Below are 27,294 nucleotides of genomic sequence, written 5' to 3'. Positions count from 1 at the left end.
CAACTGTTGTCAGAAACAAAAGCAGTCTGTGCAGCAGAAATAAGTGCCAGTTCTTTTAAAACAAAACTGGGAGGAAAAAACTTTCTTCCATCACTTCTCCTTTGTCAGCCTTTCCTCCGCAGTCTGTCCTTAAAGGCCTGGCACACCAGGCCGTCGGTCAGCCATCGGTGAGCATCTGTTGCCCTAGTTTTTGCAGTGTGTGCCGCACTCTTGGTAGTAGTCGGCTCTTGTTGGCGGCTTTTTGGCCGATGAAGCCTGTCACTGAGAGAAATCATTCTGTTCAGCTTAAGTCAGTTGCTTGCTTAGGCAAATCAAGCAAATGACTAAAGTCAGGTAAGAGTTCATCATTATCCATTGAGCTCTTCAGCAGAAACAGTTTGTAATTGTTTGTGTTATTTTTCTCTAGTGCACGGTAAATATAATTTGTTATTTGTTGTGGCTAAATAGCGTCTTGAATCCGTCCTGTCAGTCTTCAGGTTTCTCTTTTTGGTTGACGAATACAGACTACCACCACCTATGGAGAGCTATTTCCTCTCACACAGGTGCAGAACTTACATGCTGGCTGTTGGCTGTAGTCTTTGCAGTGTGTTCAAGTGCAACACAGGCGACCTGAGGCCATGCAGCAGTTGGCCTTTGACACTGCTAGTTTTTTTTATGTCGGTTTAGTGTGTCTGGGCCTTTAGTTTGCACTTGGAAGTTGCTGCAGCTCCCCACAACAATTTCATAATCTTCTGCCCCTCAAGTATACAGTGTTTGGCAATTGTTTGAAATGCATCAGATTCCCATCAGCACACTGAAAATTGAAGGAAACTTGATTTGTGTGAAAGGCAGGTGGGGTGCTGTTTTAGGTCAGCTTGGTTCTATAGCCACAATAAATAGTGAAAGGAAAGAAATAATAAGACTAAAGATGACAGAATTACCTGACTGTCTGCCATCTTGTCTGCTATTTTGGTTTGTGGAAATTGCTTGTCCTTTTTCAGATGTACTGGCTTTACATTGCTACATAGCTTTGGAAACCAGTTAGTGTCTGTTGCTGAACAGCAAGGCCACTTGACAACAAATAGATCAGAGACTTTGGCAGAATGATTCAGTCCTGAAATGTGAGGATATTTTGCCCACGCAGCCACTCTGAGTCGCTGCAGGCATATGGGGTTGTGCTTGGTTATGTCCTTCTGCAACTACTCAACTGTTCAACACAATTACCGGTGTGTGTGTGTGTGTGTGTGTGTGTGTATGTATGTATATATATATATATATATATATATATATATATATATATATATATATATATACACATACACACATACATACATACATACATGATTGTATCTGAATTGTCTTAAACACATTTAAACCTCCACTCAGCCTCTCATCAGTGCCTTTCCCCTCATGATCGAATACACTACATGGACACCATTACACATGTACAATTACATCTCTAGCTTGTCTTTGTGAGCAAGAAGCTAATTGTGGGTAATTTGCATTTTGAGTACCTAAGTGAATGCGGATTTGCCTCAGGAGAAAATCAAGAGGTATGTTTATTTTTACATATCTATAGGACCACCAGGACAGCAATCCTGTTTTAACAAAGCTGAAAGGATGGAAGTAGCTACAGTACATAATAATCTATTATAGCCCTGGGTGGTTTGTTTTAACTGTGGGGTCAAATTACAGTAGGCTACACTCTAGGTTGTTTATTATTTTCCTATATAGAGAGCTGAATTCATTCCTCATGTCCGGGTTAGCCTCTGTTGAATAAACTTGCCGTTCTCAATCTGAGGATTTCTTTCTTCAGTCTTTCTAGAATGCTGAGACATAACATGGCAAAAAAAGGAGTATCTACTTCTGCAATGTGCAGTAAAATTTAAGGAGGTTATCATAGAAATGAACAATGTTTGTATTAGCAAACGATTTCTCAGCCATGTGGACACCATCGAAACCTCATCAGACCTGTAGTTTATGAATGCTAACTGTTACAACAGGTCTTTCAGTGAATGTAGTTAGCACCAATAGGGTCAGTACTGACATGTGACACATGAGGGGCGTGGTTGTGTGATGCTCATTTAACCCGGCCTAACAGGCAGGTGGGGGGAAGATTAGAGTCAGATTGAGATTGATTCTGGAAGGAGGAAGAGTGACGCGAGCAGGCTGACCCTTGAAAGCCACGGTACCACACGAAAAACACTTTTCTAAAGAAAGATTTTTTGATTGTTTGATTGGAGAGACGTTTTCATTGTTTAAATAAAAAAAATGAAGTAAAAATATTCTATAGATGTGTGGGCTGTGAAGCATTGCATCAGTAGGTTACAGAAGAACAGAATTACATGACGGAGTTTGAACATGAGTGTCATATTCTCTGTGTCTTTCTATTTCTGTCGGGAGGTTTATGTTTTAATGGTGATAGCAGGAGGGGCTGTGTTAATATATTAATATTCAACACGCTGCATTTAGCCATTCACTGCCAAATTCTGCATGCAGCAATGGATGTTTGCACGATCCAATGCTGAATGAAGAAACACACATGCAGAGGCGCCACCACAATTCTCTCCGCACTCACAATTACTGCTCTCGTCACAGTATATATTGCAGCTGCAACTGTAAAGGTGTCAAAACAAGGATTGGCTGAAATTGTGCTTCCTACTGCTCCCGTTGGCAGTGTTATCTTGCCTTGCTTGCTAGGTGACAGCTTTTATATTACTCCTATACACAAGCTGCTGCATTACTCTGGATGTAGGCTTTAAGAGCTGCCCCCTCACTTCTTCACACACCCCCACCCTCTCTGAGCTCAGTGCTCGAAAGGCATGAAATAGCCCCACTGCTGAGATTGCTCCTTAGTTCATAGAAGCAGTTTAGCTCAGGTACAGGCACAACATGCAAGCAGGTGCAGATGCATGTACAGCTTAGAACTCACCATATACACAAATGTATTCATGCATTTATTTATGTATGCATGTCTGCATGAGTGCATGGGCACATTCACACAACCACACGCATATACAGATTGCTTTCAAAAGAGACTTTTCAAGAATGATGGTTGCAATTTTAGCATTTTTCTATGGAACTTTATAGGCAGTGTCTTTGAAGCAATGGGCAAAGGGTGAATGGTTGTGCTCTGGAGCTACGGCCTGCAGGACATTATAACACATGAGATAACATGGTAGATGTGAGGAGGGAAAATTGACCCTGTGTTGTGTTGGCTTGTTGTCACATTGCTGAGAGGCTACTTAAATAATTTAAAAGATACGGGTGGAGTTGTTCTATTATATTTTAATTATATTAATCGCATGAAACACCAAAACCTACAATAAATTAGTCTCTGACTTTCTAGGTAATTTTCTAAAACAGCTAGGCACTGTAGGTGTTAGGGTACGTGACTCAAACAGAAGTAAATGGTGGATTTGTTGGTGATCATTTTAAGTTGCGCATTAATAAACATTTGTGCTATACTGAGTCTTAGAAAGGGAATGTGGGATTAAATCAAAATATATTACCATGCCCAGGTTAATCGAAAATGAAGGAACATGTCACCCAGCGATTGCTAGTAGGATAAATTCATTGTTGGTTTTCATGGGATTTGTTGACAATAAGAGAAACGCAGAATATCACCATATGCTTGTATTAACCAAGATATTTTCCTCATGTTAGATTGACCTGATGTAGCTTTTGTCTCATCATCTTAATGTCATCTTAATGATTGTTGTTCTGGGTAGCGACCATAGACTGTAGCCTGTATAAAGATGGACGGCACGTCTCCACTTCCTCTCCAAAAATCAATTTGACTTGTACTTTTTTAGTTTGGCCTAGTTTATAACCTATACTGAAGCCAGCCACCAGGAGGCGATGAAGATGTTTTGGGTGCACTTATACATTCTATGCATCAACCCCTGGTAGCCACAGGTACATCAGACCCTGAATGGGAGGAAGCAGCTGATTGGTCTTTAGCTCATTCTAAAATGTTTATCCATGTGACGCCATAGTAACACATGCAGCTTTTTGAATCTCCTACAATAAATCAATGATGATTTTGCTGAAAACGTTTATCAAACATTATTTTACAGCCACAATGCAAGTATATTAGTTTCAAGACCATTTAAGAGGATCATCCTTTTTTTCTGAATGGCAGTAAGAGTGGAGGGACATGAGGCCAGTGTAAGGTCAGAAATAGCAGGAGGACAGATGAGAGACAGCCGGTGATGTGAGAGAAGGGAGTGTCAGCTCATCCCCATACATTATCTCTCTATCTTTGTGTTGATAGTGTGAATAATTGTAAAGTTTTCCTCTCACTCTGTGACCTGAAGGCAACTTAATCACCCCAAATTGTAATTTTCTTTTATTTTAATTCGTAATTATTAATTACTTAATTATAATTATTAATCACCATATACACAAACTCACCAGTTTCCCTTTGGACAAGTGCTTTTTCTGATCTGTGGCGCCGTGGTGCAGTTTATCAGCGCATTGCTTGCACTTAACATTTTCAAATCATTTTCTTTATTTCTTTTTCTTCTTCTTCTTTTCTCATATGGATTTCATTGATGTGGGTGAATAAAATGTCTCATAGTTGATATCTTAGATTTGTTTCAGCTTTTTAGTTTTTTTTTTTAATCAATCACTGAAACAAACTCCCTTTCTTAATTACTCAGTCAATTAGAAATTGAGAAATAATTAGTCCACGCAGCATGATGATTATCTACAGATGGCTCTCTTGTCCTCTCAATTGAAGTCATTATCATTGCAGCCTTTTCACCAATAGAAGATTTGATGCAAATCTATTATTACAACTTGATATTAGTGATTATGAATGTGTATGTCAGATTCTCTTCCCTCTCGTCCTCAAAATTTGTCGGAGTTGGAGGAATCTGTGGTTGAAGATGTTTAGAGAACACAAGAAAAGTGTTCTCTAAACATGTGAAAAGGTGAAAGGAGCTTTTTGCCAAACTGCTGCGCAAATTAAGCACCTTGACAGACCTTCAGAGTTAAATATGTGATTAAGAGTGATGGATGTGCACAGTGGACTGGTTGCAAAAGATATGATGGATTGCAAGTGTGAGGTAAAAAGAGGGTGAGAGGATGGGGAGATTGTTTGTCTGATTGAGGAGGAGAGGGATGCACACATGCTTACTGCAATGTCACTTTTGAATGATTAGCAAAATTGCACAGCTTCAGTTTGCAAATCTAAAACCAAGTATGGTCAATACAGTTTGAATGTTGGCAGGTGATTGTCTACAATATACATATTTGATCATGAAATAGAATTAAACTGAGCTGAAGTGAGAGAAAAGGACAGACACAGCCACCTACTGCACCTACATCTACTTTAATGTAAAGCATATTGAGTTTACCTGTAATGAAATGTACTGTATGAATAAATTTGCCTACTGTAACCAGAAGTACAAATAGACAAAAATGGTAACGGAGAGATTGAGACAAATATGAAGACAAAGCAAAGGCATATCCATTTACAACATTATATCACACTGAGTCACAAGGTTGATTGCTACAGTATGAGGAGCAGGGAAAATTACGTGTGAAGATGACGGACCGCGAGTAGGAGAGAAAATTACAAAAACTAAGAGGGCAATAATATGGATAAAGAGAGAGCCAATGTGGAAATACAGAAAAAAAGTAATTGGGAAAGAGAAACACTTGTGGAGGCAGAGACAGACAGAAAGATGAGATGAGATGAGATATAGAGGGAGATTCAAACAGTGGTAAATAGAGTTATGACGACGGTGGAGAAAGAAACGTGAGGCACAGCGAGGTAACTGCTGTGCCTCCCCCTGTGTCATTCACTTTCTCTGAGACACACACACACACACACACACACACACACACACACACACACACACACACACACTGACGTTGACCATACTTTCAAGGGCAGCCAAGTAGTAAATTATTTCTGTACGGTTAGCTTTCATCAAAAATATTGTCCAGGGCTTTTTTCTGTTAGAGATGACCCTTTACTGTAAAGTTTACAATACAAATGTATAGCATTTTTCAAAACATTACAAAGTGCTTCATCGTTACAAATACAAGAATATGAGCACATATCAAACAAAAAAGAAAGCAGTCTATTGTAAAGAAATAAATGTCTCACTTGTGAAATATGTACAGAATATTAAAGTGAATCAGTTTAGTGCAAGTAATAAACAGTCTTGTAAAGTGCCTTAATAAACATTTTAGTTATTGATCTTATGATGAGATTAATAAATGAGTTAAGGCAATGCTCTAACTTCTGATGTGACTTCTTACATTTTCACTCCCAACTCGTCAAACCAGACGCTTGGTCAGTGGCCCTACTCTTCAAACCATGAGGCTCTAGGTACCCTTTCAGGGATGGCGTTTCTTTTCAAAAATAAACTTCCAACGTAGGTTTATTTTGTTAATAGGTTAATCGGTTAGGTTTAGGCAACAAAAGATCGTGTTTTGGGTTAAACGTAAGAAAGTTAACTTATGTAGGCTACGTATATTTTAAAAAGTCGTTGACTTCTGGTTAGAGATGTTCCGATACCGATACAAGTATCGGTATAACCTCTGATACTACTTAAAACGCTGGTATTGGTATTGGGAAGTACTGGAGTTTGCACAGTATGCACCAATCCGATACCACATAATAAAGCTCTGAAGAAAATCTACAATAAAGTAAATTTAGTTTATGTTCTTTTTCTGTTATAACTGACTGTCAAACTGGATAATAAAAGAAAGTTCTGTGGCATTCATTGTTTGTGTTTGTTCATGTTTCACAAAGAGTTTAACCTGAGCCAGACGACAACAAAGGTAGAAATCATATCACATCCATACAGGGATAGTAGTATACAGTTGTTAAAACATAATAAAATATATGACACACTGGTATCAGATCAGTACTCGGTATCGGCCGATACGCAAGTTCAGGTATCAGAATCGGTATCGGGAAGCAAAAAATGGTATCGGACCATCTCTACTTCTGCGTGCGTCGCATACAGATGCTAAAGGAGCCTTGGTGCGTCGGTATCAGACGACGAGGGCCTCTGACGACGAGGGCCTCTGACCAAACAGTTAATTACACACAACTCTCTAGTAAAAACGTATCTTGTTAAAAAATGCAGACTCAAAGCATAACCTAATTTCTTCTCTTAGTGAATACTGTGCAGCTTTCCCCACTTCTGTAGCGGAGGAGGTAATGGGTAAATCAGTAACAGATCTGTGGTGATGACTGTGACAGAGAGAGAGAGAGAGAGGGAGAGGGAGTTTTGTCAGATGAAGTGAGAAGATAATATTGCCACTCAGAAAGTAATTACTGTCCATCATCAGGCAAATTAAGACATGTTTAAGCAGAGTTGAATAGCCTCATTGATGGGGAAGGCTTGTTATGGTAGATCTGTTTGGTAAAGCGGCTACGGGTGGGGGGGGGTTCATATTTCAATAAATATTTGATGGGCGAGGACGGCTGTATTAGCGTGGGTGGGTGTGTAAGTAGTGGGAGTTTGGTTATTTATATGTGTGGCTATAAGCATTTGCATATCTATGAAGAGCCATTTGAAAGGGGTTTTAAATGAGGGAGATCACTTTCTCACTCCATCTCCCAAGTGGGGAAATCTTATTTTCTACTTCTCTGCATCATTCTGTTAGGGAGGGTTGGTGAATGGCGGACCGAAAATGCAGAGACGGAAGCAGAGGATCGTTTGATGATTTAATTAAACAAAAAAACATACAAAACCAAAGGAGTCCTGGAAAAGGCAGGTAAAAGGAATCCAAAATAAAGTCCAATTCAAAAATAGAATAACAGGAACACTAAGACTCACAGGGAAAACTAACACTCAAAATACAAACTGGAGACGAAAAACACACACAGGAATACAAAACTGGGTACAAGACACACACAATGATCTGACACAGGACAAGGGGAACACAAAGACTAAATACACAGGGTAACGAGGTAACACAAGACAGGTGACACAAGGGCTGGGAAACAGGTGAAACACATTGGGGCTGGGCAGAACAATCAAAAAAGGCGGGAAAACACAAGACATAAAGTAAAACCAGGCTAGACAAGACAGAAAACCAAACTATCAAAATAAAACAGGAAACTGAGCAAAATACAGAACAGAAACAGACTACCAAAATAAGATAAAATACACCAACCCATAACACATTCTCTCCATCCCCATTATCCTCTTCACTGCCGTTCTTCCATCCATAACACAATCTATCCCTGTGAAAGCTGAATGAGGGGATGCATTGTTTAGGTTCCACCAAGCTGATCTAAAAACTGTTATTTGTTCCTTTATTATTTCAGTCAACATAAGTCAAACGGTGAGCAAAAGAAAGTGTATATATAGACATGCTCAGTAGCCAGAAACATAACTCAACATCACTCCATTTGCAATAGAAGTACTTCTGAATGGATTGCTGGTTGTCATATCACTCATCACAGTGTGCAGTTTCTTTGCATTGATAGGTTATCGGTCTGTGCTCTGCTCTGGCTCCAACCATGCTTTTCTCTTAAGGCCCTACAATAGAGGTCTCCTGTATCGTAATCATTTATGGTCGTGGTTGGGGAACAGAGACATTATCATCAGACCAATGCTGACTCAGTGCCTCCAGTACCCATGCTCTAAATTCAAAAGATTGACTGACTATAGGCAGGCCTGTACTTTAAACTCTTTATACTATCTTTTTTGGGCAATAAAAGCAACCTTCCATAACTTTTATTCATGCTTTTTTAACCTGCTAATTCCTGTTTAGGGTCACTGGAAGGGCTGGAGCCTTGTCCTGGTACTTGAACGACAGCACGATTTCAGCTGAACACAGCTAGTATCAATCACAGTCACATTCCTTGACATGCACCTTCCACTCAGAAATAACAAATGTAGAAATCAAAGCCAGAACCGTGGTGCTTAAACAGTATTCATGTGTATGTGTGTCATCTTTTGATTTAGTTTCTGAGGAGCAAAAGTATTTCCTGTTACTTGTTGTTCAACAGCACCTTGACCAAAATGTTCAGTGTCCTTTGTAAATGTTTGTGGGTTACTGAGGATCTAATGCATCATCCATAATCAATTATCTGAGGGTGGTTTGCCCAATCAACTATTCTGATATTGACAGATACAGAGGTAACATGTCAGCAATGCATAACTAAAGTGGTTTTGACAGGTGAGCAAAAATGAAAGATTGCTGACAGCTGTGATTAATGTACTCTTCAATCAATACACAAGGCTGAGCCTGTAAATGTGATCCTTTTTAATGAGGCCATGATGTGTTTTAATACAAATTTAGAGAAACTTAAAGTGTGAGAAATGTAATTATTATATAATAGAGTTTGCAGGTTTTAAAGATAAATGAATTTGTGCATTTCCATTGTTTTATGTTGAGCGCAGAAGCTTATCTGCAGGGACTTGCAATGAGTGACCTATTGGATGTTTGCAAGACACATAGATATGATGAACTTTAAATAAACTAAACTAAATAAACCTGGGGCTTCTTGGGAACGGAACAACATGCACCGTTGCCCCACGAGACTAGAGACACAAATATGATGTTTAGTTTTCTGCATTTCGTCCAGATAAAAATGTAATTTTCTGCATTGTGTGTGTCCTGCTTTACTTGTTTTATGAGTTGTACAAACCTTAACTGTGACATAAGTATATCACCCACTTTTATTTAAGGTGTACACAGTGTGGAACACAGAAGTTTCCTTCTTGTATTCTCCACTTCTTAAAGTGTGATAAAAATAGCAAATTTTGAGAAAAAAATTATGACGTGGAATTTAATTCTTAAGTTTCCGCTCTAAATAAGGTTCCTATGCAAGTCGGAAAGTGTCGACATGACATTCTAAGGCCGGCTACACACTGGCTGCGTGACGTGAGCGTGTCCGCTGCGTGGCGTGTCCGTTTATATTTCGGCTCCCATGTTAACAATTTAGAGCTTACACACTGCCTGCACGTCTCAGGCGCGGCTCGATCCGCACCAAAAACGCGTGCATGCTAGAAATAGAACCGACGCCTATTTTTCACGCGACACGCAAGCGTGTTGGAAGCGTTTCCAGGCAAAATAGAATAGGAAAAGATGTTTATATGTTATTTTGACACTAATACATATTAATAAATGACATGTTGATGTTTGAAAGTCTCTAGGTTTTGATATAAATGCAGATATAAATGTAATAAAAAAAAATAAAAAAACCCGAAATATTCTGTAGCCTATTTTGCCGTCAATATTGCCGACGTTGTCTTTGCTGTGATCAAATCAGTCTATATGTTTAACATGGTATTTCATTTTATCAATGGGAAACGTTTCAGAAAGAGAGGTAACTTAACCTCAGAGTCAGTTACTATGGTAACTGAGTCTGTGAACCTAACCTGGTCAGCAGCAGGTTTTCTTCAATAAACCTCGAGTCTCCTCCCTCTGACACGGCGCTCTTTCATTTCCTCATTCATTCATTCAGTCAGCATCAGGCACATTTTAGAGCAGTGTTGTCATCGGCATGAATAAAAAAACGTGTTGGTTTATTAACTGTGTTAGGCAGATTTTAAAACGTTTTTTTCTCGAACATGGCATGTCCTTTTGTCGACGATCCCGTTGATGAAGAAGCTGTATTACTTCGCAGGGAATTAAACATACGTTGGGAGATGATATTGAGGCACGACTAGATGTATTTTCATTTCCAGATAACTACCTATTTGAGAGGTATCGTTTTTCTTCAGTCGATCAGATTTGTAGATACCTTATCCGTCCTCATATCATTAACATCCACTATCGTGGACATGCTTTTACATCCCAGCAGATTATTTGTGTCGCATTATGTTTTCTTTACTACGTTGGTGATGCGGAGCATATTAGTAAAGCCACTGTATGCAGAGCCGTCAGAAAAGTGTGCCTCGCTCTGAAACGTTTTTTTTTAAACATTTTTGTAGTGTTCCCTGGACACAAACCAGTGAGAGCTATTAAAAAGAATTAAATGATTATAAAGAGCCTATAAAGAGTGCTGCAGCCTCAGAATGGGATTTGTAATAGCTTACTTTTTGACCCTAACCCTAAATGAAATTATAGGTCTAATACCATTCCAGTTGTCACCAGTGATATTATAGGTTACCTGTTATTAAATATGAAATTAATACACTGTCAATGCTTATGCATTGACTCCAGCAGCAATTTTCACCCACACCAGTTCTTGCCGCAGCAGATCAGCTATTTTGCCGCAGCAGCGGTGTTGCTATTTTTAACAAACTCGCTGTATGTGCGCATGAGTAGTTCCAGAGGGGTAAGGTATGCCAACCGATTTTTTTGTGGTTGTTACCATGTTGAATCGTAGTATCATGGCTCCATTCATGCTGCCTTTTTATAGTGGTGTTGCACGCGCTTAACTCTGAGTGAACCTACTCTGAGTTGATTGAACCAACTCGAATCAGCTGTTCTGGAACCGAAAACTCAGAGTTTCCCATCTCAGGGTAAATCAACTCAGAGATCAGAGTTAGACTCAGAGTTTGTTAAACCTCCTTCCTGAAACGGGCCCATGTACTGCCTACAAGCTGATGAATTGGAGCAGTGGTTTAAGCCTTGCACCTGCTAAAAAACCTTGGCAGTCTGTTTTGTGTGTGTGTGTGTGTGTGTGTGTGTGTGTGTGTGTGTGTGTGTGTGTGTGTGTGTGTTCTTGTTTAACTATATTTGTGGGGTCCAAAAACCAGGAGTCCAGTATACTTGTGGGGCCAAAATGCTGGACCCCACAACTTTAAAGGGCTGTTTGAGGGTTAAGACTTGGTTTTAGGATTAGGGATAGAATTAGGTTAGGGTAAGGGTTAAGGTTAGGCATTTAGTTGTGATGGTTAAGGTTAGGGTAAGGGGCTAGGGAATGCATGATGTCAATGACGGGTCCCCACAAAGATAGTGCCATGCACTGTGTGTGTGTATGTGTGTGTGTGTGTGTGTGTGTGTGTGTGTGTGTGTGTGTGTGTGTGTGTGTGTGTGTGTCCTGTAGCATTTCTTTAGTCATCAGTTCATGTCCAGCAAGCTGACATGACAAGAAAATAAATGTTCCTCATGCTTGATTGGACACCTTAGTAGTGGAACAGACAAGAAGGACAACCTCTGCTCTATAACTGTAATCTGAGAGTAAAACTATGGCTTTCCCAATGTCAAGTCAAGCATCTTTTCGCTAACTATTTTGGTTCACTCTGTCATCAGCATCACTTACAGGTGCAACAGGTGGCTGTTTTTAGCGAAAAAAAGCTCTGTAAACCCAACTATATGCTACCTTTCCAGCACCAAATGACAGAAAGACAAAGTTAGCAACTAGCTAGTGAACATAGTGGAGCATTTAGCAGCTACAGAGCCAGATATGTCCTTGAGGAGTTGGTGGAGACCAAAACAGAGCTAGAAGAAGAGTGAATATTGGACTTAAATCGCGAGGTCGACAGAAACTCGACTCCGAATGAATGTTAATGTTGCTCCCTGTCTGTTAGATGTGTAAATAGGTAACTGTGCTAACATGTTAGCCATATCAACTTAAATGGATAAATGTAATGGACATGGATCATTAAAAATATTAACAACAGTTACAACAACAATACTGCTAATAATTTTAATTATTTAGTTTTACATTCCAGAGAAGCTCTTCAGCTGAACAGTGTAAAAAGCGATTACCTGAGTCACTATAGTATGCATATCATTGATTTCGTGGGTTAATGAGGTTGCAAAGGCAGGTGTGGATTTACAAAAGGACAGACTAAATACTGTGTATATCCAGGGATGCATGTGTATATACTATACATGCCAAAGAACTCTAATGGTTAGCAGAGATTGTATGTGGTGTTAATGACACAGCTAATGAGACTATTAGCGAGCTAATATCTGTAGTACACACACACACACACACACACACACACACACACACACACACACACACACACACACACACACACACAATCTCCATCCTGGAGTATACAAGTTATAACTTTCTTTTTCAGTAATATCTTTCACTACTGCATGCACTGTTTCGATTAGTGTTTTCCATCTTTCAATGTTGATGTTTTTTCATTAGTGTCTTTTCCTCTCGTCCTGTTTCTCACTCCATTATTTACACCTGGAAAGTAACATTAAAGTTCTGATAAACATTTCATTCCACTCGAGGCTTTCTCTTGCATACGTTCACACACCTATTTACACATGATAGGAGGTTGAAAGTGAAATTCAATTTCCTGTCGTGGAGAAATCAGAAGAACTGTCAAAATGTCGTGTGATTATCTGAAGCAAAGCCACATCTAGCCTCTTGTTATTCACTTGACATCAGTCTACATGTCATGTAACAAACTTTTTAATCTATCACAGATTGAAATATCTAATATGACTAAGGTAGAAATTGTAATGGGTTAGATCAGAGATTCTCAACAGGGTGTCCTTGACCCCTAGGGGGTCCTCAGAGTTACTACAGGGGGGCCGCCAAATTATTCCAATGATCCATTTTTATTTTATGTTTTTTTTTAGTTTTTTATTTATTTTACACGATATTGAAGATAGGCTTAATATAGGTAAGGAACCCACTAGTAGCCATCCAGCTACTGTGACTTCCACATGTGTGTTTAACATTAAAACAAATTATTAAATTATCCCTTAATTTTTTTCCATCCAGCCCAGTTCAATGCAACTACATTTTATGCAATATATGTAGTAGGGGGTCCCTGCTCCGTCTCTCTTTTAGCTAAGGGGTCCTTGGCTTAAAAACTGTTGAAGACCCCTAGGTTAGATTAATGGCTGATTCTTTTTCTTTTAATATCGTCCACATCTCACCAAACATGATCCAAAACCATCATTACTGATCTTCTGTTTGGATTATAAAGTAAGATCCTTTAACTTATTTAGTTAAATACATGTTTGATTTTGCATGTACAAGAGATGTGATTCTCTTTTGTTCTGTTTTTGCAGGAACCTTGGAAAGTCAGGACTCAGAGTATCTTGCTTAGGACTGGGTGAGTACACTCTAGGCTTCACTACCCGTAATGCATTTCTCCCTTAGGCCTTACTTAGAAAACAATAGCACCAATTACACGGACTAAACAAATAATATAACAACAAAACAGAGAAATAAATCCGTTTCTATTAGGTAGAATATGTGTAGTAATGCGTAGATGAGTTTTGCATGAAGTCTTTTACACACTTAATTAAGTCACTTGGCAAAAATAAAATTCAGAATTGGGCTCGTAATTGAACTAATAAGTGGTCAGTCTATTTTCTCTTATTAACCAACAAATCTACTGTGGTGGTATAATTCCCCTACATCCTGGTTTAAATGGTGTGACACACGCACGCACACACACACACACACACACACACACACACACACACACACACACACACACACACACACACCATCTTACTTTCTGATAAAATGGCTGTTGTCTAATCAGGTTGTATTTTTCCAGAGGAGGCGTTTGTAGTATAGACCTATATGTGTGTGTGTTGCCATATCAGTGTGGGTTGCTGGTAAAAACTCTTTACTTCTCAAGAGAGTTGAACCCACCCCCATTTCAGCTTCAATATATAGCACAATGAGTGGGTAGGAGACTTAACACACACATATCTGTCACCACAAAAAGCTCTCAAACAACAACAGAGGCGTGTGTGTGTGTGTGTGTGTGTGTGTGTGTGTGTGTGTGTGTGTGTGTGTGTACTTGTTCCTTCTCCCTCAGACAAAGTTTGAAAATGAAATGGAGGCAATAGAAGCCTGCAGGGTAAACGCTAATATACACAGCTACCAGTATAGATTCACTCTCTCGGCCTGCAAGATTACAAAGGTAATAACGTTTCTGCAAATTCAATACTGTATAGGAAAACTATTATTATGATAAAAACATAAGCTTTACTATAAAGTCACTTTACGGACTCTACATACTTTAAAAGTAGAACAATTGCAGGATACAGGGTTTTGAAATTTAACAGTTCAGAAAGTGTTTTTGTTTGTGTGTGTTTTGGATTATTTCTGATGTGTTCATTCATGACAGTCAGACCATACAAGGCTTTTAATTGGCTGATCAACTCTTCAGAATCATCTTAATCGCAGGAAAAGAAGACTAATTCTGGTGAAATCATAGAAATATAATATAATAGTATTTTAATAATGTATGAACTCATTTTGTTATAAGGTTAAGATAAAGTCTGATTTGCTAAATATCTTCAAAGATTTAATTATGTAGGCTTTTTACTTTGAGTTGTATCGACGCACCAGGACTTTAGGTTCCAGGCTTGACTATTAACCAGAATGATTTAACACAGAATAAGAAAACAGATATGTGATTCATTTATACATCAGAGTCCTGTTTTTGAAGTTCGAGAGAAAATTATAAATCATCGCTAACTTGGTTTCTCAGAAATTTAAATATGTATTAGTTTTCCATACCACTGAAACTATAGTGGCTGCACTATTAAAGTGACTATATGTAACTTTTAAATGTTTTCTGAAACTGTGTAATGTTCCATCTGAACATATCTTACTTACATATGATCATAAATTACTTGTTACAGCAAACGAGACTAACTGTGAAAAGAATGCTATTTTTATATCGTTTTTATTAATGCCTCTGCCCGGGTTCGATTTTTCCCGCAAAGTCACAAAATGATTTACGGCAGGTAGACAGTGTTACAGAGCACACATTCTGACGGGTCGCAGATTTAGGTGTATCACCAAAAAAAGCCTCCGTTAGTGAGTATGCAGGTAAAAGTTGGAGGAGATGTCTTTATATAGGCCTAATTGTATTTTAATTTTATTTGAGAAGTTATCTGCTGTAGTTATGGCTGATACTGGGGCAAGGCCATCACAGGAAACAAGAAGGAAATTAAACGAAGAATAACTACAAGCTAAAAGGGAAAAGTGAAAGACGACTGGCGAAATCCGAGTCACACTCGGTCGGGCTTTCAACAGATGGAGACAATAATGTGATTGTAAATGATTCAAAAACGTCCCCAAATTGGCCCTCAGGTATGTAATATGTCTATTTCATAATCTAATAACTTTAGATTGCGTGATGTGGTTGTACGTCAGTAGCCAACATTAAATTACGCCCCCCTTCCATTTAGCACGAACGTTTTATTCCTTTTAGTCCGTGTTTGTGTTGTCCTACTATTTTCTTTTCCTTTGTCCCCCTGTACCTGTGTAAAGCGTCCTTAGGTTTCATGAAATGCGCTATATAAATCTAAGTTATTACACTGGTTGCTACAACAATCTCTTATTGCTTTGTCTCGAGACACAGTGACAGGGATAACCGGTTTAGCTTACGATACATACAAAGCAGGCTAAGTTTCCGTATGCAAGACTTGAAATGCAACGATGCATCTGTAACGTAAGTCTGTCTGAGTAAAACATTTATCGCAACTATGTAAAAACACTACCGCTTTTGTCCAAAGGGGCCGCTGAAATCAACACAAACTGAAAGTTACATATATCCACTTTAAATATTATATATATCACATTAGCAGTCATAAATACATTGTATGAATATCCTCTTGAGAGTCTACATCCTTGAAATCTTATTTAGTTTTTAGAAAGAGAACTTGGAGTTTGGCCCCAACAGGGTCACTTAAATTGTTTTGACCAACAGAGTACGTACTGAGTACTTAATTTGCCAATTCTACACTTTTTCACACATTTCTACAGAATTATTTACCCTTTGATAAAATAAGATTATTTGCATAAACCCAAGTTTTTAAAATCGTGACTTAAATCCCAACCTAAGGTCTGACATGTGAAGAGGTAATGTTAGTAGTACTTCAGTACCAGACCTGCAGAATCCCCTGGATTAGGTAAAACACCATTCTCACCATTCTCCTTGCTCAGCCCCCATCCTGTCAGATCAAAACATCACAGGACACAAGCTTTAGCCAGCTTAGAGAGGACAACCTTCACCAGGATGTTTCGTACAGTGTCCACAAACAGACGATGATTTAGTCACAGTTTTAAGGCACAGGGTTTTTGGTTTACAAAAAGATGATCATGTTTTCTGTACCAGCTTTGGCTTTAGTTTGCTCTCTACTGCTTTAGCCTGTGTTTGATTATTTGACAACACTCCTAACTTTAATCTGCCTGCTGGTCTTTTCAGTAACACCTGTGTATCTCCCCATAACTGCTACAAATTTCCAAGTCACTCCAAGTTATACTTCTGCTGACTAAGCTTTCTCTTATTTACTGCCTTATTTGGAGGCAAGGATTTCAACTTGGCCAAGCCTGATGTAGTTTTCTCAGTTATAGTTTTCAGCAGCTCCCCTCCGGCTAATCTCGATTACCACATATGCATCATTTGTGATGCTTAACATTAAATACCACTGAATAGCACAGTGGTACATTTCTGTTTTTATTCTGACCTGATGGGCATTTTAAAGTCCCCCTTCACTCAAAGATGTGTTTTGCTTATGTTTGATATTTTTCTGTGCAGAACGATGCATTTGAGTTTTACACTTGAAAGCTGTTTTCACATTCTTTAAAGGAGTATATGTCATTTTAATATGTTTAACTACTTGGTCAGCACAAATTAATATTGATAATGACACTGCTTCATGATGGACAGCAGCAGCAACCCAACATTTCTTTTAATTTTTGTATGATTTTAATTATATATTCAGTTACATTGCTTTACCCAGCGCTTTATATGAGTTGATGGTGATAATGGTGGTCTGTCTGTCCCAGGTCACCAAGAACCTTTCAATATAAAAGTGACTAAGCTTGAACCAAAAGGTATGCCTCTGGTGTCAGTGGTAGATTATATATAAAGAAGCGTTTTGGTGCCATAGAGAACCTTTTGTTTTTCAGGGTGTAATGTCTGGCTCTCAGGCCAGCTCTAAGCGCTGCTACCCCAGGTGGTTCACTGTAGACTGAGAGGTCTGACTCAAACTGGCTGAGCTGCGTGGTGCAGAAAAGGTCAGCATAATGCCAGCTGTCTGCCACATGCTGCGCCCAGGGCGGACATGATGCTGGCAGGGGAGAGGGAGAGGAAGAGAGAGGGCAAACAGAGCAGGATGCTAAATTGTTTTTCACTGTTTAACTGGAAGAAACCGTGGCAAGTCAGATGAGGATGTAGTGTGAGTATGAGCGTGTGGCATGTATGCAGTCATTTTCACAATCAAACGTCAAGTCATTTACCAGCAAAATGCGCACACACGCACACACACACACACACACACACACATGCACACACACTCATCACATCTGACTGAAAACGCACATTCAGTAACGTTTCTCCATGTGTCACTGGTTGTGTGGACCACAGCCAAGATGAGATGTATCTGTTGCAGCAGTCACACAAGAGCCAATCTGCAACTACATGATGATGCCCCGAGAGAAACACCCGTCTCTAGCTTCTTTACATAATAGTTGAATCGGTCAAAGACCTTTTTCACAGAAATTCAACATTTCTTGCTGTTCAGAATTCCCACATCCATATTTCATACAAGGGAATATGCTGTTTCAAAGCTGTAACCAAGTTTGGTCTTCACATCAAAACACTTTGTTTGTGAAAATTCCTAAAAATGTAATTTGGAGTGATATTAAACTTTGCTCGCTGGATTACAGCTGCACTGTGACTGTGACCAAGGCTGCTTTTAAAAATGCTTTTAAAACTTTGAAACTTGGCTGGGAACCAGGATGTGTTTGAAAGGTCCAATATGTAATATATTTACTGTAATAAATCCAAAAATGACCCCAATGCGTCATCATATATTAAGGAAACGTGCTAAGTTGAAATACTATCTTTCCTGACAGACAATGCTACTGCCAGTATTTTCTTCTTTTGAAATTTCCGTTCCGTGACAGAATTTCTGTTTGTGTTTTGGCCTGTTTGTTATTATCAACTGCCCAGTTTGACAGCCAGGCCGGGTTGCCAGATATACCTGTAAAAACATAAACCCAGCGCGCTACAGCTGTAACGTTAGTACAGCCATGAAAGCAGCACACAAATGAACAGGATCAACAGAGATAGATTCTACCCGACCTAAAAAAAAAAAAACGGCATGTTTCTAACAGTTGCGTGACCAGAGACGTAGATAACAAACCCCGGGTAAATATTGGAGATGTATTTGAAAGATGGAGACAGCCTAAGGCTAATTTATCACGGCTACAAGGGACGGGCATTTTATGTCATTTCAACATTTGTGTACTCACATTGACTTATATAGAGTACCCTAGTTTGTTACTCGCTAAAACAATTGAGACAGACAGTAAAGTGATCCCGACTGGTCCTGGCTAACACCGCCATGCTAACCCTGCTAACTGCTAACTGCTAATGTTACCGGAGGACCAGGCAAGCAGGCCATGGCTGTTTACAGCGTGTAGCCTGTTCAGCGGCCGTAGCCGACAACGGTGAGTTATTTTAAGCAAAGAGGGGGGGCTGGGAGCGCCGTGAGTTTACAGTGTGTTTAGCGATTGCTGTAATTCTAAGCCAATAAAGTGTGTTCAGTCAGGTGGAGAGGATGGCAAGGTAGTGTTATTTTTAGCGGAGAGGATGGCGACGTTGTTGGGTTTTTAGCGGTTCCTACCTTAATTTTAAGCCGAAAAAGTGTGTTAGCTACTCCGCTGTGCTGTGAAGTAATGTCTGGCTAAGTGAGACAAGCGTCTGGCAACACTGTTGTAGATGCTGCGCTCAGCCTGGCAACCAACGTGAACTTTGAGTCTGGGGAGGAGGGGGCGGGGGAGACGACTCTCTCCAGTATTTTCAATTTGTATTGCAGCAACTATTTTAAACACTGGCAGTAAGTATTACATATTGCACCTTTAAAATGAAATACCCAAAATGTTATGTAATAATAAAATATCAGATTGATCTTGATATGGGGTGGCTGGCTAACATCTGCTCACTTTGTTGCTACGAGGAAAGTGATTAATGATTGCTTCAGCATTTAGGATGTAGACACTGATGGAATACTCTGATGCAAGGCAGTGATGGTGATACTCTGAGCTTTAATTAAATCCAGACATTGTGTGTAAACTGTAGGTAGGAAAGCATATTGAATCTTGTATAATGTCTTTTCTGGTCATTAATTTCAGATTTTTCTTACAAATTACACAGTACAAAGCAGGCATCAGCTGACTTACCATTTATAAGGCTCTAGTTGAAAATATGATCATATGCATAATTATTGCTTTCATCTGCTATCAACTTGTTTTCTGTTCATTTAAAATTTAAATTGAGTTTGAGCACAAGATCTTTGTTTTTTCACCCTTTTGAAAGAGACATAAAACCACACTCCCCACCGTATTTAACTTGCATATTCATAAGTTTTATACACATTAAATGTGTGTAGCTGAGTAATTAATAGCTGTATTAATTCAAGATTCTGGGGGAATTCAAAGTAACGTTTTCTTACAGATTCTGTACTAATTTGTAGGAGAGAATCTGAACAGGCAGATGAATTAGTATTCCACACAACGTCATCATCATAGGGACAGAGTGCAGGACGGAGGGAGGGGTGGTCAGATGTGAACAGGAAAAATATGACTCCAGTCTTGACAGTTTTGCCTCTGTCCTGACAATCTACACCTCTTACTCTCTGTCTCTTTCTCTATGAACTGAGCTTTCTCTCTCACCCTCTTTGATCCATCTTGTTCTCATCCCTTCATCTTTATCTAAACTTCTTCAACAAGGTAAATAAATGCCTTCCTTCCTTTCCTTCTTTCACTCTTGCTCTCAACTTTCCTCCCGTCTTTCCTGACTCTCTCTCCCCTTTGTGTTTTTGCTTTCCCTGTCCCTGTGGGCATTGTTCTCCCAGTGCCCAGCTGCTTTTTTTTTAAAAGAGGTTGGGTAGAGGTTAGCTCTCTTTGTTGGTATAAGTACTGCTCCCTCTTTTTCCTGGCAGTCCAGATTGAGAAACCTTCCACATACTCACTCTGAAATTAAACGTATTCCTGTTAAAATTCAGTTTCTTGTTTATTACCGTCAATTCAATATCAGTTATTTCCATTCCACTAACAATAAAAAAAGGCTCATTTCACATTCCAGCAGAACACAATTTAATATCAGTTAATTTTTTACGCAGCTCTGAAAATGTCACATACTGTGTAACAACATGCTCTTTCTACAATGTAAAAATCTCTCCCCAGTTAATTGTAACTTAATTGATTTATAAAAAAGATTATCCCAGGAGAAGGGTCTGCCCGGTGGATTAATTGACAAGTGAAGTGATTAGTGAAGTCACCGTGACCTCTCAGCACAGGCAGTCTGCTGCTGCAGATAACTCCCTATCTCTTCATTCACTGATAAAAGACGGACCGCAGGGAGATCTGCAGTGGCTTCACTGTGCTGTCAACACACTCACTGGTTCCAACAATGCTAATTGGTTGGGATATACAGTGTTTGTGTGCGTTTGCATGTGCAAACCCATTTTAATTGGCTGACAACACTATTGATTGATAAATTCTTCAAGTGGTTCTTCCAGAAAATCCTGCAGCGTAGGAAGAAACGGCAAGAGGATGGACCTCATCGTGTTGTCACTGTGGTCCTTCTGCAGGAAAGATACAGAATTAATCAACATGTATTATACTGTATATAGCATATTCCCTCTATTTCTACAGCACCTGCTTTCCTCTCATCTGTTTTCTATTTTTTCTTGTACCCTAACATTATCTGTTAAAATCTACAGCATCCTAATGTGTCACTTTCTCATTGCTCTTTCTTACACACTTCCCTCTCCTCTGCAGCTGAAGTAGAAAGTGTTCTCCAAACATCAAAGTTGCATCAGACTTTGATACAGAGTTATGCTCTGTATTGCTGTAATCACAGAGTACACTGGATTTTATCAGTCCAGCTATGATTGTGATTGATCATCAGTAGAATTGTACTGCCTGTGAACACAACAATATGAACAACTGTAAAATATGATGCAACTAATTGCCTTGCAACAAATGCTAAACTATACTTTACTAAAACGCAAATTATTTTCAGCTTCTGTTGACACTTTGTTAGAAAGAAGTTGATAATTGATTGAAATGATTGTTAACTTTGATCATTTATGAGGCTGCACTTTGTGATGCTGTTTGCAAAGTCACTCTTTCTACTATTATGTCAACCTGGCAGAAGAAAATAACAGAAATGTTATTTTTGTGTTGTATTGTAAAGTGTTTGTATTGTTTTGTCCTCCTCAGGTAGGCCGCTGCTGAGAGAGTAGACAAGACAAAAACAGATATAAAGGCGATTTGGGTAGAATTGTTTTGAAAAAAATCAATAGAACTTGAAGAGGCAGTACAGGAGACAAGGGCATGCCACAGAACTGAAAATAGGTGCAAAGGATGAAGAGGCGTGTGTGAGTTTTTCTTTGTGTTTGTGTGTCTATGCTCTATATATATATATATATATATATATATATATATATATATAGTGCCATGCGGAGCCTTCAAGCTTTAACACAAAAAAACTGTTTGCTCTGATCCTTTTGAAAAAAAAAGAAATGTATGTTACAAAACTTTTTCAGTTTTGGGGGACTTTTCTTCCTCCAAAACCGATTTAAATGGGTTTCTGCACAACAAAACACATTCTAGATATTTTAATGTAATCATAACGGGACGTCCTGGTGGTCTAGTGTTTAGGACATATGGGCTACTGCAAAACCCAATTCTCCTTGCTCGATTTCAGCCAGTGATCTTTCGCCCCATGTTCCCTGTCTGCTTTTATACTGTCAGCTATCAAATATATATGTATATATAATATTCATTACAATTCATTACATATAATTCATTAATAGTTGATGTTTAGCTCCCTGAATAGTGCAATAATATGTCTGTTAGAAGATGATGCATATAGTTTTCCGTATATAAGCCAAGTCCAACTCTAATTTTGCCTTTGCTTTTGTGTCTCTCGTCTGGATAAACCTATACTTTGCAAGCACAAGCAGCTCAGAGATGCACTGTGCCCTTTTATTGGAGCTGGAAATGAATCCAACAAAAAATATAACTCAGCCTTTCTATCTGTAGGTGGACGAGCTGAAAAATGCTGAAAAAGAGAATTAGGAGGTCAGTTAAACAGACACCAGAGAGAAATGTTTCATCTAAATGTGTGCCATCTATCACGCTGCCTGGCACATGGACTAGATTCAAGAGTGAAGAATCAGGTTAAAAGGATTCACACAAAGATGAACAAAAATAATGACACCTCTTGCCAAATCTACAACCATATCATCATTTTTTCAATCCTTATACTCGCCATTGTCTTTCCTTTTTACTTCTTTCTCCTACTTTTCTGCCTTGTACAATTGGGCTCATGTCAGTTTTGTCTTGTTTCTTTTGGCCTCTCAATTGAAGTGCTTGACGTGTGTGGATACAGGTATACAGGGATACAGACAGCCATGAAGATCATGGGAGTCTATCAACATCCCGGTCTTTAGGCTATTTTTCAACAAGCCATAAACAAAAAATCATCTCAGAACCAACTCATAATCTCCACCCTGAGTATCAGCTCCTCCCCTCAGACAGATAGTACAGGCACAACAAACATTCCTTTGTCCCCCTATCCGTTAAAGCTTAACACCACCTAGGCTGAAATATGTGTATGCCATAGCTGTCCTTCTTGTCATTGATCACTGTTATACATTGTACTAAGTGGGCCCTTTTCCTGATGTATATGGGCATGTGCAAATGATGGATGAATGTATTTGTTGTCTTATGGTTGTTTTGCATGATTTTATACTGCAGACACTTATTTTATTTAACCTTTATTGAACCAGGTAGGCCGTTGAGAACAAGTTCTCATTTGCAACGGCGACCTGGCCAAGAAAAGCGTAGGCGTGCAAGACAAAATAGTTTCACATTCAATACAATACAAGAATACAGAATACAATAGGCTACATAAAGTACAGAATTAAGTGGGCATTTCAAAGCCGGTGCAAAGTGAGGTGTAAGGCAGTCGATGGATATGCGAAAGTGATAAGGTAATAACGCAAATAAACATGAATATACAGTCAAGTGCAAATAGTGGTCTAGTTAGTGATGATATAACACAATGTATATGAAACGGCAGGCTTTACAAATGCTGAAATATTGTGAGGTGTCAGTATACAGCTAGTACAAGTAGTGGTCTAGTTTGTGATGTAAAACAGTAATAACACAGTAAAACATGAGTAGACAATCTGTATAGAGGCTGAATGTAGTAAAGAATCAATATACAGTTAGTGCAAATAGTGGACTAGGTAATGATGTAGATCAGTAATACCACAATATACGTGAATAGTCTAAATAAATGCTGAAATGTAGTAAAAAGTCAGTATACAATTGGTGCAGAATGTGGTCTAGATAGTGATGTAGGTCAGTAGATGTACAAGAGTTGTATGACAAAGGTGGGGAGAAACGTTGAGCATGCCTGGGCAGATGATTAGTGCAAAGGAGCGTAAACGGATATAAAAACAGATATAAACACGGTGCGGGTAAGGATGTGCAACTGTGCGACTGTGCAAAGGGGCAAGACCGAGATAATGGGATAAGGGTGTGCAAAAACAGATCTTGAATGATGGAGAACAGTTAAGCATGTACAGTGATTGGACAGGAGCTCAGACACACGTGCTTTAAAGGCAGTTAGTGGGATAAGGGTTTTGAGTTTCAGGGTTTTTTGTAGTTCATTCCAGTCATTTGCAGCTGAGAATTGGAAGGAGTGGCGGCCAGAGGAGGTGTGGGCTTTTGGGGTGACCAGGGAGATAACTGCTCCATTTAGCCTACTGCTCCCAATAAATGACAAAATAATATTTATAATTATATAATATTTGTACACGCTGTGACTATACTATTCACAACATGTAAATAGGAAAATGTTGGCATTATTTTGTCACTTGGGCAGTAGGCTAGATTAGAGGTCGACCGATTAATCGGCCGATTTTTGGCATTTTTTAACATAATTGGCATTGGCCAATATCCCAGTATATCAAGCCAATTAATAGGCAGGCGCATCTGCGGGCAGCCTAGTGTTAAAAACATGAATAGGCGACATTTTTTACAGCGCACCCAGACCAGCTGCCTCCAGCCCCTCCCCTCGTGAAGTCTTGCCGTGTGTCTCACGCAGTCACTTCAGGCCCAGATGCTACCGTTTGTAGTAGCATATTGCTGGTGTTCTTGCCTTGGGATTAACTGTACTAATAAAACCCTACAAAACACCGCGGCCACACCGCTGTGGAAGCTCCCCGAATGTCATTTATCAGAGTCTGGTTGTTACCCCTGTCCGTGGAAGTCTCATCCACTCCTATAATCCTAAGCTAACTGGAGCTAACCGCTAACGGAGCTAATCGTTGCTAACAGAGCCTTGAGTTATCCGTGCCTGTATCCATTAACTCCATCTATGGACTCAAGCACGAATAAAACCCTTAATTTTATTAAATTGGCTGGACGAGTTTTAAATTCTTCTCCGGGAACCATCACCTTATCGTGGTGGAGAGGTTTGTGTGTCCCTATGAACCTGAGGGCTGTGTTGTCTGGAGCTTTGTGCTCCTGGTAGGGTCTCCCAAGGCAAAGTGGTCTCAGGTGAGGGGCCAGACAAAGAATGGTTCAAAAATCCTATGAAAAATCGAGGAAGGGATGAAGTGACCCTGCCCGGAGGAAGCCCGGGGCCCCCGTCTGGAGCCAGTCCCAGATGGAGGGCTCGTCAGCGAGCGTCTGGTGGCCGGGTTTGCCACGGAGCCCGGTCGGGCACAGCCCGAAAAAGCTACGTGGCGGACATCCCTCCATCCCATGGACCCACCACCTGTGGGAGGAACCGCTGGGGTCGGGTGCGTTGCCACATGGGTGGCAGTGAAGGTCAGGGGCCTCGACGGACCAGACCCGGGCAGCAGAGGCTGGCTCTGGGGACGTGGAATGTCACCTCTCTGTGGGGGAAGGAGCCGGAACTTATGCGGGAGGTGGAGCGCTACCGGTTAGATCTGGTGGGGCTTACCTCTACGCACAGTCTTGGTTCTGGAACCATACTCCTGGATAGGGGTTGACTCTTTTCTTCTCCGGAGTTGCCCAGGGTGTGAGGCGCCGGGCGGGTGTGGGGATACTCACAAGCCCCCGGCTGAGCGCCGCTACGTTGGAGTTTAACCCGGTGGACGAGAGGGTCGCCTCCCTACGCCTGCGGGTTGTGGGGGGAAAAACTCTGACTGTTGTTTGTGCATATGCACCAAACAAGAGTTCAGAGTATTCGGCCTTCTTGGAGACCTTGAGTGGAGTCCTGCATGGGGCTCCAGTCGGGGACTCCATAGTGCTGCTGGGGGGACTTCAACGCGCACGTGAGTAATGATGGAGACACATGGAGAGGCGTGATTGGGAGGAACGGCCTCCCTGATCTAAACCAGAGTGGTTGTTTGTTGTTGGACTTCTGTGCTAGTCATGGATTGTCTATAATGAACACCATGTTCGAACATAGGGATGCTCATAAGTGTACTTGGTACCAGAGCACCCTAGGCCAAAGGTCAATGATCGATTTTATAATCGTTTCATCTGATCTGAGGCCATATGTTTTGGACACTCGGGTGAAGAGAGGGGCGGAGCTGTCAACCGATCACCATCTGGTGGTGAGTTGGGTCAGGGGTGGGGGAAGACTCTGGACAGACCTGGTAAGCCCAAACGGGTAGTGCGGGTAAATTGGGAACGCTCTGGAGGAGGCCCCTGTCCGACAGACTTTCAACTCACACCTCCGGCGGAGCTTTTCGTGCATCCCTGTGGAGGCTGGGGGCATTGAACCCGAGTGGACAATGTTCAAAGTTTCCATTGCTGAAGCTGCGGTGAGGAGCTGTGGTCTTAGGGTCTTGGGTGCCTCAAGGGGCGGTAACCCGCGAACACCGTGGTGGACACCGGTGGTCAGGGAAGCCGTCCGACTGAAGAAGGAGTCTTTCCGGGATATGTTATCCCAGACGACTCCGGAGGCAGTTACAAGGTACCGAGGGCTCGAAGGGCTGCAGCCTCTGCCGTGAAAGAGGCAAAGCAGCGTGTGTGGGAGAAGTTCGGAGAAGACATGGAGAAGGACTTTCGGTCGGCACCAAGGTACTTCTGAAAAACCGTTCGCCACCTCAGGAGGGGGGGAAGCAGGGAACCATCCAAGCTGTGTACAGTAAGGATGGGGACGCTGTTGACCTCAACTGAGGAGGTAATAGGGCGGTGGAAGGAGCACTTTGAGGAACTCCTAAATCCGACTAATACGCCCTCTATGGTAGAGGCAGAGCTGGAGGATGAGGGGGGATTGGCATCAATTTCCCTGGTGGAGGTTGCTGAGGTAGTTAAACAACTCCCACAGTGGCAAAGCCCCAGGAATTGATGAGATCCGTCCAGAAATGCTTAAAGCTCTGGGTGTGGAGGGGTTGTCTTGGTTGACACGCCTCTTCAACATT

General features: G+C 40.4%; 1 protein-coding gene across 1 annotated transcript in view; it reads left to right on the top strand.

The window, feature by feature from the left end:
* kcnab1a (potassium voltage-gated channel subfamily A regulatory beta subunit 1a) overlaps nt 1-27,294 on the top strand; it is an 81,228-nt gene that overhangs the window by 22,693 nt on the left and 31,241 nt on the right. Inside the window, exon 2 of the mRNA XM_078246497.1 lies at nt 13,903-13,946. Coding sequence (XP_078102623.1) covers nt 13,903-13,946 — 44 coding nt within the window. The remainder of the gene's footprint in view (nt 1-13,902; nt 13,947-27,294) is intronic.

The sequence above is a fragment of the Sander vitreus genome, chromosome 3, assembly GCF_031162955.1.
Source record: "Sander vitreus isolate 19-12246 chromosome 3, sanVit1, whole genome shotgun sequence".
Lineage (NCBI taxonomy): Eukaryota > Metazoa > Chordata > Actinopteri > Perciformes > Percidae > Sander > Sander vitreus.
This window is presented reverse-complemented; position numbering and strand designations above follow the sequence as displayed.